Source organism: Hippichthys cyanospilos, chromosome 19 (genome assembly GCF_059441005.1).
Source record: "Hippichthys cyanospilos isolate Australia breed blue-spotted pipefish chromosome 19, RoL_Hcya_1.0, whole genome shotgun sequence".
NCBI classification, from domain to species: Eukaryota; Metazoa; Chordata; class Actinopteri; order Syngnathiformes; family Syngnathidae; genus Hippichthys; species Hippichthys cyanospilos.
Genome location: NC_142387.1, coordinates 13,599,959 through 13,617,981, shown reverse-complemented (window position 1 = coordinate 13,617,981; position 18,023 = coordinate 13,599,959). Strand labels below are relative to the sequence as shown.

The following is an 18,023-nucleotide window of genomic DNA, read 5'->3' as shown; positions in this document are numbered from 1 at the left end:
ATTCCAAACAAGCAAAACGTAACAACAACAAAGAGCGTTGATGGCTGTCATTTTTTTTCTGTCTTTCCTGACAGTCACTTGCTATGTTGTCACGTATTGTCCGAATATCATACGGCATAGGTGTCGAAATCCAGTCCTCGAGAGCCGGCATCCTGCTGGTTTTCTAGTTTCTCTCCCTTTACACACCCGATTCAAATGATTAGCTTATTAACAAGCTCTGCAGGAGCTTGAAAACGATCCTAATCGTTTGAATCAGGTGCGTTTGAGAGACGGTTTGAAAACATGCAGGATACCGGCCCTCGAGGACTGGATTTCGACACCTGTGTCACAAGGTATGCTTAGGTCTCCCTGTCTGAACATGTGTACGAGGTTAGAGAGGTATTTGCCCTGGAATTTCGAGTCAAATACCCCAAATTGGAGAGTTCGGACTTTTGCAATTCCACGACAGTGCAATCCACCGCTGAACCTTAAAGACCAAGAACTCGACAAGCCAAAATCCAAAAAAACAAGCCAACTGAAACTCACTCTTCCGGTAAAGGGCAAAAGTCAAGAAGACTGTTGACGGTTCGATCAGGATTTGACGGATAACGATCTCGTTTCGAGAGTGTCGCTCTGTGGTTCCTAAGCACATGAAGACTCTCATGTCAAAGGTTTACAAGCGGCACACCGGAAATCAAAGAAGGTGACCCGGTCCGACTGGAGCATATCCACAGTATACTGAACAGTACATCAGAATAATAATTGAGGTTTGCCGCGCTTGATCCTGGACCCGCTTTGAAATGATTGCTTCTCTCCGTAAGAAGATTGATCAGACTTTACAAAGAGCCAGAGTTTTAGAGTTAAAAAAAAAGCTTACCTTTTTCACATGAACAAAATCGTCGTAGTACGAGAAAATGAATTTAGGAGAAGAGTACTGTACTTTAGCAAGGCTAAAAGCAGGTCAACATCAATCCTCGATGTTACAAGACGATTAAGGTTGCACAATTGTTCAGGAGATTCTTTAAGGCTTATGGGTGCTGTTAGGGAAGCGTAAAAGTAACAAAACGGACTTAGCAAAGTCCAACAGTCTTTGGCGAGACTAGCTTGGTTATTTTCGTTCAGTTAACGCCGATGTTTCAAGCTAGCAAGTCAGCCCTGAGAGCAGCTCGCTGTCCGACATGAGCCCATTGGCACGGGCCCCAGGACAGCTTTCTTGTTCTTGTTTTTACCTTGGGCTTCTTGGGCATGCTCGTCCTCCCCCAACGCCGGAAACCACCCGCGCCGCCGCTCGTCTCCTACGCCGATGAACAATGCAAATCCCGCCGTGACCCAGAGTTGGAAGCCAGGAGACAATGTCTGCGCCGCCACCCGGCAAGTTCCAAGTGATTTTATGTCAGAGGACGGCCACTACGACAGCGCTTACGCCGAGCGACGACGCGCCATCCCGTGTTTAATCTGCCCGCTGCGATGGTTCGCTCACAAGTGTTTTCCTCGCCGGCCGGGCATTAGGTTTTAATTTCATAGCTTGACATCTGTTGCACGGTTAACTCCATGCCACTCAGCCGCGAAGATTGGGGCTGATAAAAAGCACCGAGCTGACAACATGTTTAGATTTCGCTACTGCGAAAAGCTTTAGTGATACTGAGAAGCGAATGTGCTAAAGAGCAGCCGCCGCACGGACAAGACAGAACGAGAGGAACATCTGGTGCAATAATCTGCCCGGCGATGACCGGACCGGGTGGACAAGGGTACTGGTGTACACCAGTGCAATGGATCAACAGTGAGTGAGCGCAGCCTTGCAGCTCAAGTATAACACAAACGATGAAATCCATAGGGATGATTTACTGTGAAAAAAGATACGATAAATGATCAAAAACTGCTGATAATTGATTCCTTAAAGGAGAACTAAATTCTTGCACTGTGGATTAAGATCCTTATGAAGTATGTATGTATGGTTATAATAGGAAATAGAGCAGAGTAAAAATGGTGAACATACTCGAAAATTCACAAGTGACAACATTCTACGCAACTAGATGTGATACAGTGGACCCCCGTGTTACAGTGTCTCTGGCCTAGGTTTTTTTATGTTGCGATGTGCAATACTGAGTTTTTTCATCCCGTTTTATGGTATTTTCCCGGTTTTGCGATAAAAACAACTGTCATGACCCTAAGGGGTTGGCTGTATTTGTGTTGTCTCCATTTGCAGGCATTTTTAGGTAATTGCACTTATTTTCAGTTGCCATCAATGCCTCCATGTAACACGTCACTACAATGCTGGTCTGCTATTGGTCGGCGTCTCCTCACGGAGATGCTGGTCTGCTATTTCAAAATGGCGGTAAACGATAAAGCTTTGTTCTATTGCGAGTGGTTAGAAAACCGTATTTCAAGATTGCTATTGATGTTGAAGAAAGAAGTAAAAAGATGATTTATACGGAAACCAAGCTGGAGATAATCAAGAAATACGAAGCTAGCCTAGCCTAGGCTACCCAAGGTAAATAAATCCTTTCTATATTTTTTATTTATAATGTTTTCTGATTGTATGCATTATTATATATACGTAGCACTTACTATACTATTTTGGTCCCAATTTTTAATATGTATGTACAATTTTAAAGTTTTTATCGGGGGTTCTACACACACTGAAACAAAAAATAATAAACAATGAATGAATGTGAGACACTATAATACAGTTCTCTTACTCCAGCCTCGTGCGCTGAAAACATTCAGGTTCAGTGTGAGGACAGCGCAGCAGCATGACATATGCAGCATATGGAAGGACTTGGGGGTTGGTGGGGAGGGGTGGGGTAGGAGGGGGTTAGAGTTTGCCTCAGGTGGGAAACACAGAAGCACGCCATTTATGCGCTGGACACACACAGGGGGAAAAAATTCCGTATTTTATCGTAGTTTGAAGCATATGGCCTACGGCTACACCTGGTACCTAAAGGTAAGGTACGCAAACACACACACGTGAACTCTAACTTCACCCGGTCCTCTTTGCTCCGCCCCCCCGTGCCCAAGTAGCTGATTTCATCCCTGCAAAGCCACTCTCGCGCTTAATCTCTCCTGATCCTGCTGCACTAGCAAAGAATTACATATCAAATAATTTTTTTAACCATCAAAAACCAGGGGACGCCACCACGGAGTGACTTATCACTAATACTGCCAAAACATTGCGCATTTAGGAGTCCGGCGAGAAAGGCAAAACTCGGTCGCTAACTTCCCCGAATCGCCACCCGAGTTGGCAGAGCGCTCAACAGATTTGATCAAGTGGACACGTAGTAGCTTGTGGTTATATAATAGTCAAATCTCTAAAGCCTCTCTTTGGAAAGGCCACCGGGCACAGGAGCATCAAAAACCAGGGCAAATACACCAGCACGGTGCGACGTAATCTCTTGTACTCGTCCTCGTATACCCGTCCGCCCGTAGCAAACATTCGGCTTACCCACGAGACATTTTTGTTCTTGGAGCGTTTGAGCATGGCAAGGGGAACGGGCCCGTTGCCAGGAGTCTTCGGAGGACCCCGCGGTCGGTTGCGGGAGCCGGATCAGGGCCGCTGGCCCGAGGGTGGCCTTCCTGGCGAACGCCAATCGCCTGGCATCTGGATGCCACCGCCGGACTAAAAAGGTTTCCAAAGGAAAACAAAAAAAAAATCCAGACAACTCCGCTTCCTCCTGACGGCAGGCGATGACCCGACGAACTGCTTATGTATTCACTCCCGAGTATGAATATGAAACATCCCGGCAGGTTTAACCCCGCCCAACTGCGCTGCCAATCGCGCAGCGGTTTTGCGTGGCCCGGCTCCCGAGGGCGAGCTTAGAGACGGATGAGCGTACTCCGTGGAGGAGAGGGTTCTACGCCCAGCGGCGGGTCCGTGCCGCTTCCAGGCATCTTGCCGCGCACGCCCTCCAAAAGAAAAAAAAAATCATCCGTTGTTGTCGCCGTATCCTCCCCTCGGGGGGGTGCGCCCTCTCAACAAAACCGGTTGTCATGGCGCGTCCGCTTAGAGACCGGAACCGCCGCCGCCAACGCTACCGTACTCTCTCCAGGGACTAACATCTCCGGGAACTCACCGATCCAGATTACAATCACAACTTCGATTTTGAGGAAAGAGCAAAGCAAAAATCGGGGACTATGAAACTTTTCTCGCAGAAAGTGTTTACTTGTCCTTGATGCTTAAGTCTTAAGATACCGCAATGGGTTTGGGTTGGGTTTAGGATGAGCTTCAAACTCAGAATTTATGTTGGAGTTTTAGAAAGCGGTTTTGGTAAGATAACTTTTTAAGGTTCTGTCTCATTTCAAAATCAAAGGCATTTTGATTCAAGATCTATCAGACCTGGTCAGTAAACAACCAATTCCTTTTCAATTTGTAAGAAAAAAAAATAGTAACTTCATCAGTTTTTCTTTGATATAACCCTCTAGTTCTTGTCTCGATTAGATACTCTCTAGTTTCATTAACTTTCTTGGTCTTGTTTGGTGGGGTCCAGACTACAACATTTACAAACACAAACTGGTTGAAAGTTACTGGGTTTTTTTTCCAGCCCCAACACTGGTCGGAGGTTCCAAAAGGAAATTTGGGCAACGGTTTATGAATACGTCGTCACGGTCGCTTTTTGCGTGTCCGCAATGCTCTTTTGATCTCGTCAGGGTGGGTTCAAGGTGAACAAAAGGTCGCAAAAATGTCACCAGATGTTAGTCGCCATCATTCGCTGTTCAGCGGAGGACGACTTTTGTTTTTGATAGTGACGTCCAATCGAAATGATATCCAACTTTTTTCATTATGTCGGAGATTTAAATTGCAGCTGTTGCTCATCTCTAAATGTATAAGAAGACAATACTCAACCCAAGTAGTTTAGAGTCAAAGGATTAACTGGAATTTTGATATCTTGGCCGCGTTATAACTAGCGATATTTGTCCAAACGGAACCCGCGTTTCCAAAGGTTACCACAATCTAACGGGAAGTGAAATCACGCCATGCAAGAAACAGGGTTTTGACGCCAGACTTCACGCAGCGCCCTGATCCACTTTTAACACCCGTCGCTCTTAATGAATTGTTTATGTCGGCATTGGCCGGCAGCCCTCCTCTGGTGCACAAGGTTGCCTACGTCCCGCTGCCCCTAATTAGCTCGGCAGAACATCTGCAGCTGTTTGAAATGAGGCTCCCTCTCGAGGTTAAGCTTTAGTCCAGTTGAGACAGCAAACACACGCATTGCGCTAATAATGACGCGGGTAGCCTGCGTCCTCCTAGAAGGAAGACTGAAAACCAGACACTCTTTGTCAAACCCTGGTCTTTTTTCAGACCGGCATCAGTCTTTCCAGGCGGAAGTGGGGCAATATCCAACCCCAATATATACGTTTATATATACACGTATAGATCACATTTTCCAGTCTTATAGTTATGCAAGATTATGTAAAAGTGTTACAAGAGCCGGTAGTTCCGAGACATTCCTCGGGATCTCTGTTGCCAATTAGCCGCTCCGTTTCCGGACGGTTCCACATTCTCTGGAAAAGTCAAAAAATGCTCGGTGGCTGCCAAAGAAGTCCTGGCCCAATACCTCTTCCCAGGCGGCCACTTTGGGCGCTCCAGAAAAGTGGGGGATTAATCACCGCCAGACAGCGCAGTCTACTGAAACGGACTAAGATCGGGTCAGTTTGTTGACTGAGGTACAGGTCTTAAGGTGAGTTTTCTGGGACAATCACGTTTGAAGCCAATCTGTGGACACCTACGAACAGTTTTCACTTCTTGGACGTGGCTTTGAACAGGTCAAGAGTTTTAGTCTCACTTTTGTATTAACCTTGTACTGGCTTTTGGAAAACTGTAAACCAGCTTCAAGAATCTCTGGAAAGGAGCCTACCCATGAGAGGTCTGCTGTGGTCCACAGATGCTGACCTTCTGACTGTCCCTAGTACCAGTCAAAGACCACCAAAATGGTAGCCAATGAAAACATACATTTACTGTATCTACCATGAAATAACAGGCTCCAATCATTTTTTTAGACATCATCAAAATTAATAGGGATTTTTGGTCTAAATCTGAAGTCCTGAACGGTCGGTCCGCAGCACGGTACTGGTCCGTGGATCGAGTGGTACCAAGCCGCATGGGCCGCACTCCAAATGATGATATTTTGGAACGGATTTAGTTTATCCTTTAACAGTTCATTCATTTTCCTTTGGCTCGATTTTAGTTTTTTGGCAGCGTCTCTGGTGGCCGGCCCAGGTTTTGTGGTGAGGAAGGACGGTGCGGCTTCAGTTTTCGGTTGAAAACGTCGGGCCGCTGTGACATAAAGGTTTTTAAATTGGCATGTGAGGAAAAAAACAAAATTTCACTCGAACATGGTCCAACCAAATTTGATCTTCGGCTTCTGTTTCGAATGTTTTTTTCCTAATGTCCCGATGAGCGAAGCCGTGGCGCCAAAGCGGAGGATGAGAAGGTGTTGCGTCGTCCTACTTGACTGACTGCCCTCCATTCACAAATCTCAGTGACTGGAACGGAGACGGAGGGCCCCCATGTCTTCCGTTCCCAGAATTTCCATGAGTAGCGTCTGGGACCGTCTACTCCGGCCCGTCAGGAAACGACATGCTCCACATTCCATCTGGAGTGGAATCGCCCATTACATTATGTAAGGCTAGCATGTAAGTGGAGCGTCGGCGGCGGGCGGCGGCGGCAGCCGGAGCGCCTCCAGGGGGCCGGCGCGGGTCGCGGTTACAACTCGGGATTTTCATGACGTCCGTGATATTAAATTTCAGCGTGGAGGGAGGGCGCACCCCGAGTCTACGCCGCGTGAACACCTTTACACACGCCGGCCGGGGCTTACCGGTCAAGCGTGGCCCGGCAACAGCTGGTCCGACACTAATCCACTCATCAGTTAAATTAAAGCTTACTCGGTTTGCGGGGCGAACGTCGATCGGATGCGCTTGCGGACTCGAATTAATCAAGGCATAAGAATGAAATATTCCATTTTGGACGCTGGATAAAGATGATTTGGGGCCGGAAAAAAGAAGGCTCCGCTTCCGCAGCTTTTTTTTTGGGCGGCGGTTGTGGGACAACACCTGCTGGATCGCTTGTGCACTCGCTGTCATGTGATCCGTTGAGGTGGATTATTTCGGCGGAGCTCATTAGCGCACGCGCCGATATTACACGCGCAAGCTTGTTAGGGCTGGAGATTCATGGAGTGGTTTGTACGACCCGATGTACAAAAGATAATCGGAGCCAGTCAAAAGCCTAGTCAAAAGCTAGGAAACTTTTCTCTAAGTCATTTGAAATTCACCCAATACCCGTATCTTTAACATGCTGAAAAAAAATGGATGGCATGAGATGGTAAACAAAATATTGAAGACTAATGTGTACCAAGTATTTATTATTGGTTTTAAAAATCCGTCCTTTAACCTTACAAATTGCATCAAAAGTAAAAGTGGTACCTGGTATCAGTAAAAAGTCAAAGTGGTATCGGTACCTGGTATCAGTATTGTTGACTACTAAAGAGACCAGAAGTCTTTTAAAAAAAAAGTATTCATATTATACACACACACACATACATACACACGTATATATATTCCCTAAATCTACAAAATAATTGATGAACTAATGTATTAATTGTTAATTGAAAGGCTAATTTAATTTCGAAAGCGATGATAGCTTTGAACTTTTCGGTATTTTTTTTCTGTCAGTTTTATGTTGCTGATGGCGTTTTATGACCCAAAATGACTTTTGGTTCACAGCTGCTCAATTTCTTGACCTCGTGATCTGTTTGTGAGCAAGCGAATTTGGCGGAGCAAATGAATTCGCCATTACTGACTCAGCCACGCCCCTTAAAGGCACCATTCCAACACACACACTTACTACAGGAGTTACACTTTATGAAACATTTTCATAACCTTCACTCTAAAGCGGAGGTGTGGAAATCCAGTCCTCGAGGGTTGGCGTCCTGCATGTTTTCTAACCTTCTCTCTCAAAACACACCTGATTCAAATGATTAGGATCATTTTCCAGATCCTGCAGATCTTACTAATGAGCTAATCATTCGAATGAGGCTGTGTTGAGGAGAGGAAAGCGTAAAACAGGCAGGACACCGGCCCTCGAGGACAAGAGTTCTACACCTATGCATTTAAAGCCTCCTCCAATTTGACTTCTCACTGGCAAAAGTGAAACAAGGCCCTCTAGTGGCCGAAGAAGAAAAAAATTACGTTTCTGAACTGCAGCATGAAAAAAAGTCAGTTATATATATATATATATATATATATATATATATATATATATATATATATATATATATATATATTATATATATATATATATTATACACACACATAATAGCACAGCACTCCATAACTTTGCGGTACTAGGCTAAAAAAATATTTCACAGAGGGCTTCAGGAGAAAAAAATCAAATACTATCATTCCTCCAGTAGAAGGCACTCTCACACCTAGCACATTAGTGCAGTCGGCAGATGTTTATCACTGCACATAGCAAAATTTTTAAATTATTCAAGATAGACATTACTTATGGGGACTCTTGGCACCCACACCGCGTGTAGAAGTTACATAAAAGCCCAGGGGAAGTTTGCCAGCTCCGATAAGCGGCCAATCGGCAGGATGTGACATCATCAGGAGAAGGACGACAGAAAATTAGTGCCAGCAATCAGGCGGGAAACGAGAGCGGGTTTTCCTGCCCCGTATGAGCTTTCGACTGCACTTTTCATCAGCGGGTTTAAGATAAGTAGGAAGTAGGGTGCGATACGACCTGAGAAAACATTCAGATTTTGGCATCTCGCGTTAATGCTTTGTGTCTGACGAGGGCATTATGAAAAGATCTATTCTTAGATGAGCACCTAAACAAACCTTCGAAAATTCAGTGGTGTTTATTCTCTGCTTTGCTGGAAGCCTTTGTTGATTGCTTTAAGACAAGTGCTAAATTAGGAGCGTTTATTCATATTCTGGGCTCTTGTGAAAAAAAAACTGGGGGGGGGTTGGTTTCCCAGGATGCTCTAGGAAGACAACTGGGATGTAAAAAGTCCACCTGGCTACTTCCGCCCTAATGTTTAAAGGTGGTTTTGGGGTGTCAATACAAGTATTTCTATTGCTCCCTGTTGGCGAGTTGCGGTTGAAAGGATTAATGCAAAAATCGTGGGAAATGCGTGATAAAACATCGGGTTTTCAATAGATCCAAAATTGACTATTTCCAAATTTGAATGGCAGTAAATGAGCCTGACATTGGCTAAATTTGGCACCTATAGGATGTACCTCGACCTCCCGTTTTCAAACAATCAGAAGGACCGGCAGCATTGCATATTGAAAGTCGTCAACGCTTTGACAATGTATCCCAATATTTTAGCTTATTAGTTTTTTGTTGTTTTTTTTTTTTGGGGGGGGGCTTTTCCTTTGATATCACGCATAAAAAACATCAAAAAGCGCCAAGTTGGGTCAAAATTTCCCCCAGGGGCTAATCAAGATATATGCAAAGATGAAACCGATAACCAAACCAGAATCCGTCAAAAAAGTGGCATTGGTTAAGTTTTGTTACATTGTTGTACTTTAAAATCTCGGTTTATTATCATTTGCCATTCATTTCTGCACAGATGGGAAAAAACGAAAACCCAGGCATCCATGGGAGGGGCAATCCCCCCCAAAAAACATGTGTCATCGGTGAGCCAATTTCCTTGCCCGCGCTTCAGCCTACGCATAATGAAAAATAAACAAGTGGCCGCTGCTGATTTTGCTTGACTAACGTGGAGGGCTTTTGCCGCACAGCCCTCCTCCAATCAACTCCCACGACCAGACCGAGACCTCTACCATGTCCCCCTCACCCGCAGGACCACAGGGAGCGATTCTTCATGCATAATTTGGCCTTTTATGAGCAGTTTACGCGCACTTACTGGAACACGTTGATCATAATCAGATCTTGGTGGAGATGCTCGCAGGAACGCCAAGTAGAATGAGCGGACCACTGTGTCATTATTTCGTCATGTGACAAGGTAAATAACTCGCTGGGAAAAAAAATGAAAGGAGTATTTGGATCATAACCCAAACAAAGGCGCTGTTATGGGAAGGTGCGCTATTTTTGGGTCGCTCATTGACCTGGAAGCATCACTTTTCACGTACGTCTCGGTTTTACCGAGTTTGCTCGCTATGACTCAAGGACCTCGTGAGTGGACTGTGGGAATCGACGTGCAGCTCCCACCCTTGATAAAAGATAAAAAAAAAAAACTGCCGAATTCTCACAGGGCAGAGTTTGTATGCGGCAAGAGGCTCATTCACAATGTGTCACAGGAGTACAAACAGGAGGCGGCGTTTTTGCTCCTGATGCCAAAAGAAGAAAAAAAAAAAAAAAAAAAAAAGAGGCGATGCATGCTTCCTCCTAAAAAGGGAGAAACATTTAGTCCAGGGCACCCATACCGTCCCGTGCAGGTCTCCCCATTCTACAAAGTCCAGACACGCGAAAGGCATACCTCGCGAGTTCTGCTTAATAACAGGAGATGCTAACACGACAGCCGTCATGGTGTACCCGGCCGTGTTTACGCAACGCTTTTAGGGCAGCGCACATCTCCAGACTGATGGATGATGATGACAGGAGTGCAGAACTTGTGCCCAGTTTGCTTTTACTGGCAGCGAGGGAAAAGGAAATGGGGCCCCTTGGACATAAACCACCAGTGCAGTGGTTAAACTAAGTTTTAGGGGGATTTCCTGTACTATCATCAACTTAAACAAGTAAACAACAACAATGACCACGTGGTGAAAGTTCTCTAGATAATATTAGTGAGCTGGTTCACTCATTTGCGAGTGTAGAAAGTCAGTGTGTTCCAAGCATACAAGAGGTTAATACTTTTATTGGATGAGCTGAACAAATGGTCATTTCTTACCTGACGTATGAGGCTGGTGGTGGTGGTGTCCGAGGACGTGCTCCCGTCCGAACCTTTCAAGCGACCTTTCCTGCAGGCTTTTTTGCTGAGACTCTTAAAAACACAAAAATAATCAAATGAGGCAAATAGCTTGACTAAATGACAAAATGCAGGGTAATAAATAGGTAATTTGGAGTTTATTAAAGTTGTGTGATGACTTGTCATTGTGGGGCGTTTTAATATCAGTCACAGTTTAAAAAAAAAAAAAAGTGAAACAAAATGCCATAATTTTGATTTAACACGGTCTTAACGGTTACGTTCAATCCATACAACCCCTTCTGATGACGCTAACAAGAAGCAACGTTTAAAATAAATAAATAAATAACATAAAGTCGTAAGAGGCATTAAAAATAAAAAATAAAGTCGTAAAAGTGGCATTGACCTAAGAGGAGCCCAGTGTTGCCGTGGAGCAGATTCACCACTGTCACGTGCGTTGATTTTAATTTCACGACAATTAAATATTACGTAAGTAAGGCACTTGCTACAAAACCATTTTGATTTACACAGTTAAAAAAAAAAAAGTATCGGCTGGAAAAAGTACGAATCTACACACACTGTCAAGGCAAATTGGAGCGAAAATGTCGACGTAGTTCAGCACCTGGCTGACACGTTCACCTGCTAACTTTTTTTAAAAATTAAAGACACTTAAAAAACGACGACGACTTAACTTACGTGAAACATTTGCTGCGGCAGGAAGTCCACCTCCATTATGTGCTAGTCGCAGTCTTTTAAGACACAACAACGACGAAAATCACGAAAAGTTGAAAGCAACCATGAGCTTGAAATAGCTCCGGCGATAATGAAATTACATTGCAAATGTTTTGCAGCCTGGGGCATCGCATTTTTTTTCCTGCCCACACCGGCTGCTCTCCTCCATCCTTCCACCGCCTCCTCTTAGCATACCATCAGAAACAACTGAAAATTAAATTCATAAATGGAACAGTAGTAATTCATTTTTAATACAATGTCAACATGTCCGGAGAAAGTCATCGTTTTCCACACTTTACAGCGGAAGTCTGGGAATGTGAATCTCTTTGGGTTATTTTCCAACATACCGCTAACTACGACCAAAAAAAAGTCTTCTGATTAATATTGCATTTGTGGAATACGTATTAAGTAGAAAAAAAAAATACCTGTTTTTTTTACGAACCAGAGGCTGCCAATTTGTCCTTTACTGCCACCTGGTGTCCAAATGACGTCAGAAGATGGCAAAATGGAAAAAACGTTTCACTGATTACGATGAGTAATCGGGTCGTGTATTCACCCAAAAGTCTGAAATATGTTTTGTGTGTAATCATGCTACCTAGCAAATAATTTGATCCTTTTTCCCACTCAGAGAAATGCCACCCAGGTTTCGCTTATTAAAAAAAAAAATGCAAACATTTATAAAAATGGTAGTTTAATTGGATATGTTTATTATACATAAGCCAAGCAGGAGTCTTATACAGGAAAAACTTTCAAACAGGTCAGTTTGACCCACAAATGGTCTGAGGGTATATGTGTTTCACATGTAAAAAATGGCTGACCCCTCACACGTTCCTTTCACCCGCAGACCGCGTGGGCTAGCTTGCCAAGCTAGCATGTATGGCATGAAGCCTCACGGAAGTGACGCCTCCATAAAAAAATCCACAATCATTGTTGTGATTACGCTAGAACTAGAATTTGAGATCGTGTTCGAAGAGTGCGAGCAGAAGGAGACAAGCCCAACCCGACAAGAGGCCAACATTCTGCAAAAGGAACGCGGCTAATGGTCGCCCGCTCCGCATGCGACTCATCTCGGGAAGCTGGCAAGACAAACAAACAAACAAATGAAAAAAAAAAACAAATATCACTGCTCAGTATGGATAAAACTGGATGGAACTTTCAGTAGCTCAGAGGTGTCTAACATGTGGACCGTGGGCAGGTTTTGGCCCACAAACGAGGTTAATCCGGCCCGTGAGATGATTTTCTAATGCAAATTACAATTATCTCACCATTTCCACCAAAGACAAGTAGAGGAAAATCCCCGCGGTCACTGCAAAGATCCACTTCTGCACTTCCACCTGAGCCGAGACGAAGAGCCCGATATAGAGACCCGCGAAGGCAGTCAGGGCGCTGACAAAATTCATAACCACGGCCGTCTTCACGGGGAGTCCGGAGCTCAACAGGACGGCGAAATCCCCTTTGGGGACAAAATAAATAAGCTTAGCTTGTTTTGTCTTTTGGGTGGCGGAACAAGACCTCACCCATCTCGTGGGGGATCTCGTGGCACAAGATGGCCACGGTGGTCGCCATGCCGGTCTCGGGAGACGAGGAGAAGGCGGCGCCCACCACCAGGCCGTCGGCAAAGTTGTGCAGGCTGTCGCCGACGACAACCATCACGGCGAGCAGGGGGACACCATGGCCTGGGGGACCCACGGTGAGAACCACAGTACTGGGTCGCATCCGTCTTTTTTTCCTTACTTTGTTGTGAAGGCCTCTGCTCTGGAGATGTTTCTGTTTCTTCATCCACTGGTCCCTGCTTAAAAAAAAAAGAAAAAAAGGTTGGCTAGATTATTGCTCGTGTCTGCCAAGTTGTGTCAAAGAAAAGGCCTTCAAATCACCTCTCTTCTTATTACCTTTCGTAAAAATGGATTTTTCCCAACACCCATATAAAAGCACAAAAACCACAAGTAATCGATTATCAAACTAATCAATAAACATCGTCAATAATCAAAACATCAGCCTCTCACTCGAAAATATTACAAATGTTGGAGTCCACTTTTTTTCAGACCGATACCTGTGCGAGTTCACCGATACCAAGTATCAAATACCACTGCTAATTTGGATACCTAAAATTTTACAGGAAAAAAAAAAGATTTTAAAGTCAAACTACATAGTGTTTTTTTCTAATAGCAAGAAATTACTGACAATTTTCTATCTTGTTTTCTAATTTCAAGTTCCTGATCGTGAAACGGACCCAAGCGGGGGACTGATAGTGGTATAGGTTACCATTGTGAGCATCAAAACCTTGAAATAAGATCGCTACCGACACTGGCCCGCCCTTGGTAAATATTCTACAATTTCTGTCCTTCTTCTTGTAATCAGATTTATTATTATGACTACTAATATTGTTATTATTTTCATGTGGATTCAGTCACCCATTTGCGTTTTTTTGGTTTTTACTGCAAAAAAAAAGTACCAACATTTTTGCCCCTTTTTCTCATAATACTGACGAAATCAGACTCTTAAGTTGACATATATAATTTGCACTGCTAATTTAAAACAAGGTCCCGTTTTTTAACAAAGGGATGGAAATGAAACGTCATCCGATTCATGGATGAATCAATAAAATAATGGAAATGAGCTTTACCAGCTGTATAGTGGAGATGGACTTGCCCCTCCGGGACGGCCCCTCGCAGTCACCCCGGGAGTGGCTCTAAGGAGCAAGAAGAAAGCAAAGGTGCGCTGGAGAACGCCGAGCGTTTTGGGTCAGGAACTTACATGCCCGTGCCGAGGAACCAGGAAGGAGAAGATCCTCTCCATGAGGAAGAAGGCGTAGATTCCGCAAACCACGCCCACAATCTTCCATAGGTAATCGCTGTGGTCCTGGGGGTGTTCTTCGTCGTGACCGTGGAGGTCGAGGATCTACAGACAGAACAAAAAATACAAAATCTTTGATACGTCTGGCCCGGCGTTTGTCGAGAGGCTCACCTGTGGGATGAGGTGAAGGAGGGCGTCGCCCGAAAGCGTCCCCACGGCTAGGCCGAAAAAAAGCTGCAAGATGAGGGTGTAGGTCTCCTGGCAGGAGTTGAAACAGATCAAGCAGATGCCTAGCATGGATCCAAGAGTGATTAGCAACACGGCCACTGTGCTGTAGCCGTACTCTGCAAGGGTTTACAAAAAAAAAAAAAAAAGGTCATGTTTTGAATCCGTTTTTGGCATTCTAAAAATATAAAACATTTCTCACTCTCAAAAGCGGTGGGCTGATGAGATCCTTCTCCGTTCCGCTCTGCGGACTGACACGCGTTGCCGAGTAACTGCTGGATGATGGCCGGACACATTTGTCCAAAGTGCTCCTTGGAAATTGGGATTTGTGGATCCAGAGCAAAAATATACACCAGCTGATAAGCTGAAAAACACACCTGTTTGGATTGAAAGATGGAGATAACCCGATGAGCTCTGTGTGCTTTCTTGGTGCGTCTCCATTTTTTTGTTTACCTGAGTCCAGTTTCCAGCTTCGTGGTCGCAATCTTCCATCGAATGCCCCAACCCGGTTTGAGAGCTCCTCCTCTTCCTGTCATGAGTGTGCGGCATCTTTCCTTCTCTGCCAACACCCAACTGGTGAAGCAGCGTCTCCAGATCTTCAAAAAGAAGGAAAAATACCAGAACAGCTATGCTTAAAATGAACGCAGAAGAATGTAAAAATGTGAGGATTTATCAAGCATTTATGATATTATTTGACTCCTTAAAGATATGAATTCCTATTTCGTCTGTCAACCAAGACTGTCATATAGCGTCACTATAATGCTTCACGAGGCTTCATTTACCCACCACCACTGAAATGATCTTTGAGGGGGTAAAAAAACTTTAAAACTAGCACCAAAGAATGTGAAATAATTTCTTGAGGCTTCATGAAGCATTTGTGATATTTTTTACTCCTCTAGATGACACTCTTGGTTTAAAGATGAATTTCCACTGCATCTGTGAACCAAAATTGTTGTATAAAGGAGTCACCAAGTATTATAAGTGCTTCATGAAGCTTCATTTGTCCATCACTACTGAAATGGGATTGTTTCAAAATTACACGAGCGTCTCACCCAAAACATGGAGCTCACTCGTGCGATTGAGGGAGTGAAAAATGTAGTTGGTAAAGAAGGCCGGTGGAGGGAGGTTCCTCTGAGCGAAACAGGGGCCCTGCAGGAGATGGCTGATGATGGCAGCAGACACTTTGGCCACGGACATCTTGGTGGCGCCTTCTTCAAGGAGATGAGTGGCGTCAATACACTGGACAAGATAATATAACCAGTTTCTTCAGTTAGGTTTGGAACGGTAAAACACGGATCTCAGGATCTTACCTGAAGGTTAGAGATAGTAGAACCTTCTTGGCTGGTGGGGTTGTTGCGCTGGTTGATGATCTGCAGAATGCTCTCAAGTTCACCCAATGAGAGGATATCGCTGTCCTCCGCCGGGTGGAGATCTGTCAAAGCCTCCAGGTAGAACTCATAGCTACGGGCGGGCGAGGAAGCAGACTGGCACAGATCTTGCAGGTTCACGATGTAGTAGAGCAGGAGAGTGGCGAGCCGCTGGAAGTCGTCCTCGGTCAGGTACGGCTTCCCCTTGTCCTCCAGCACGGATAGCGCCAATTCTGATGGGAGACACTGGAGGAAAATATACATGGGGAGTCAGTTTAACTGTTTGTTCAAAAACTCCCTACTCCGGAGTCCAAACAAGTCCCTGTTCCTGTCTCGTCACCACCAGGAACAGGCCCAGTAAGAGTCCAGTAAGAATTTTTGGCTTTGAGCATACAACTGAGCCCTTGTTTCAAACTAGTCCAACGAAATGGGTCAATAGGAGTCCACTTTTGACCTTCAAGGTACTAACTTGTTCCTATCAGGTGCCCGGAAAGAGGGTTCAATAAATACCACCTTTTTAGGGCTAATTATTAGACTTCAGAGTAAGTGGTGCAGAAAAGGCAAGAGTCCGGTTCCAAGTCAGAGAAACAGCACCTGAAACCCCAATCACAACCTTGAAGGTATGGGGTGAAAACACCTGTAAATGGAATTGGCCTCCTGGTGTTTCCAGTGAAATGAATCTTTAACCCATTGGTAGTATTTGTCTTTTTTTTTTTTTACTTTTATTGTCCAAAAAGGACTGGACTTAATCCAACTTTAGCTCAAATACTACAAGTATTGCGAAAAAAATACACCCTTGGGTTAAAGTGTACCTAGGGATTCTTAAAAATGGACTTTGACCATTGAGGTTGTTCTCTGAAAACCGTAAAAGTGTTGGTGAAGGACGTTTTTCAAAAACGAAAGAATTGCGAAATCTCCTAAAGGACTCCTTTCAAAGCTCCCGACGCCATTGTGGAACCTCTTTGCAACGACGTGAAGTAGCCCTGAGACCACTTTCGTCGTTTGACCGCGTCAAACGCAGAGATGCCCTTAAAAAAAAAAAATCCACTCAGCGTGAATGTGCCATAAAGGTCAAGAACCTAAGCCTCGCATTCCAATCTTGACAAACACAAAACAGTTCTCAAGGAGTCAAGTCAGTTTGATGGAGATGGGCCTACCTTGTCGCAGACTTCAAGAGATGTCCCGGATCTCTCCGGACAGTTGACCGCCAGAAGAACCGCGGAGATCAGGATACCGATGTGGTTCTTCTGGAGACGCGCCTCTTCGTCCTGACCGAACGGTAGATCCAAGACTCCGAGTACGTCACGTAGCTCAGACTCGGCTTTGACTCGTCCGAGCAGGCACATCAGCAGCATCAAACGAGGAATCGCAAATCCCCGGGAGCACATGTCGCCGCCGAGGTCTTCCCGCGTTGAGGTGACCATCCAAACGCAGATTCCAGAGAAGCTGGGGCCTTGGCGCTCACCCTCCGCTTGAACTAGCCCTTCCAGCGCGGCCAAAGCCGGGCCTCTCGGTCCACAACAAAAGGATTAGTGCAGCCAGTCAGGGAGCAGGGGGCAGGGAGAAGGCAACGGGGGGTGAAGGGGGAGAGCATAATTAGTATTGAGAAAAAAAATGGCATTCGAGGCTGAGGAAAAACAGTTAAATTAAGAACGAGGTCACTTGCGATGCGGAACACGGAACTTCAAGTACGTCCCTCCTAGAAATCATAAAAGGAGGTTTTATGAATGATAATGTGTTTTTTTTTTCTTTCCTTGCAAAAGCACTTTTGAACAACTTCTCACTTCGGGTCACACTGACCAAAGCGCAGTAAGGAATGTTTGCCGAGGGTCTGAAAAATTGAACTCTACCTGTCCATAGGTGATAGAAGTCCGCTCGTCAGCAGAATTCCAGGTCCTGCAGAAAAATGTAGTTATTGGTATTAAGCTCCTGAGGATTATTTGCCATGGAGAAAGTTTCCTGGTGGGCAAATTTTGGGGGACTTAATTTCAGATGTAGCAATATTTACCTGTTTTGATTATCTAATAAAGGTCCGATATTCAGATATCTCCAAAAGATG

At 44.8% G+C, this 18,023-nt stretch overlaps 1 protein-coding gene across 2 annotated transcripts; it reads right to left on the bottom strand.

Annotated features, from left to right (window-relative positions):
* Positions 1-12,265: 12,265 nt before the first annotated feature.
* Positions 12,266-17,971, bottom strand: LOC148408033 (zinc transporter ZIP12-like). 2 transcript variants are annotated; one of them, XM_088441943.1, is made up of 12 exons: positions 17,122-17,971; positions 15,908-16,210; positions 15,650-15,836; positions 15,051-15,193; positions 14,800-14,974; positions 14,544-14,716; positions 14,334-14,477; positions 14,203-14,268; positions 13,314-13,371; positions 13,097-13,255; positions 12,845-13,032; positions 12,266-12,655 (listed from the first exon to the last, which is right to left on the bottom strand). In XM_088441943.1, exons 1-12 carry the CDS (start codon positions 17,386-17,388, stop codon positions 12,527-12,529), a joined length of 1,992 nt encoding a protein of 663 aa, XP_088298069.1. In that variant the 5' UTR covers positions 17,389-17,971; the 3' UTR covers positions 12,266-12,526. The 2 variants fall into 2 exon arrangements, with proteins under 2 accessions (XP_088298069.1, XP_088298070.1); XM_088441944.1 differs by having other exon boundaries at positions 13,314-13,368.
* Between the last annotated feature and the right edge of the window lie 52 nt (positions 17,972-18,023).

Coding starts and splice junctions, on each gene's coding strand:
- LOC148408033 (XM_088441943.1), bottom strand. CDS start 17,388: ATGGTCACCTCAACGCGGGAAGACCTCGGCGGCGACATGTGCTCCCGG. Junction 14,717..14,799: donor TCAGCCCACCGCTTTTGAGA/GTGAGAAATGTT, acceptor AAACCCTTGCAG/AGTACGGCTACAGCACAGTG. Junction 13,372..14,202: donor CCATCTCCACTATACAGCTG/GTAAAGCTCATT, acceptor TTTTTTTTTAAG/CAGGGACCAGTGGATGAAGA.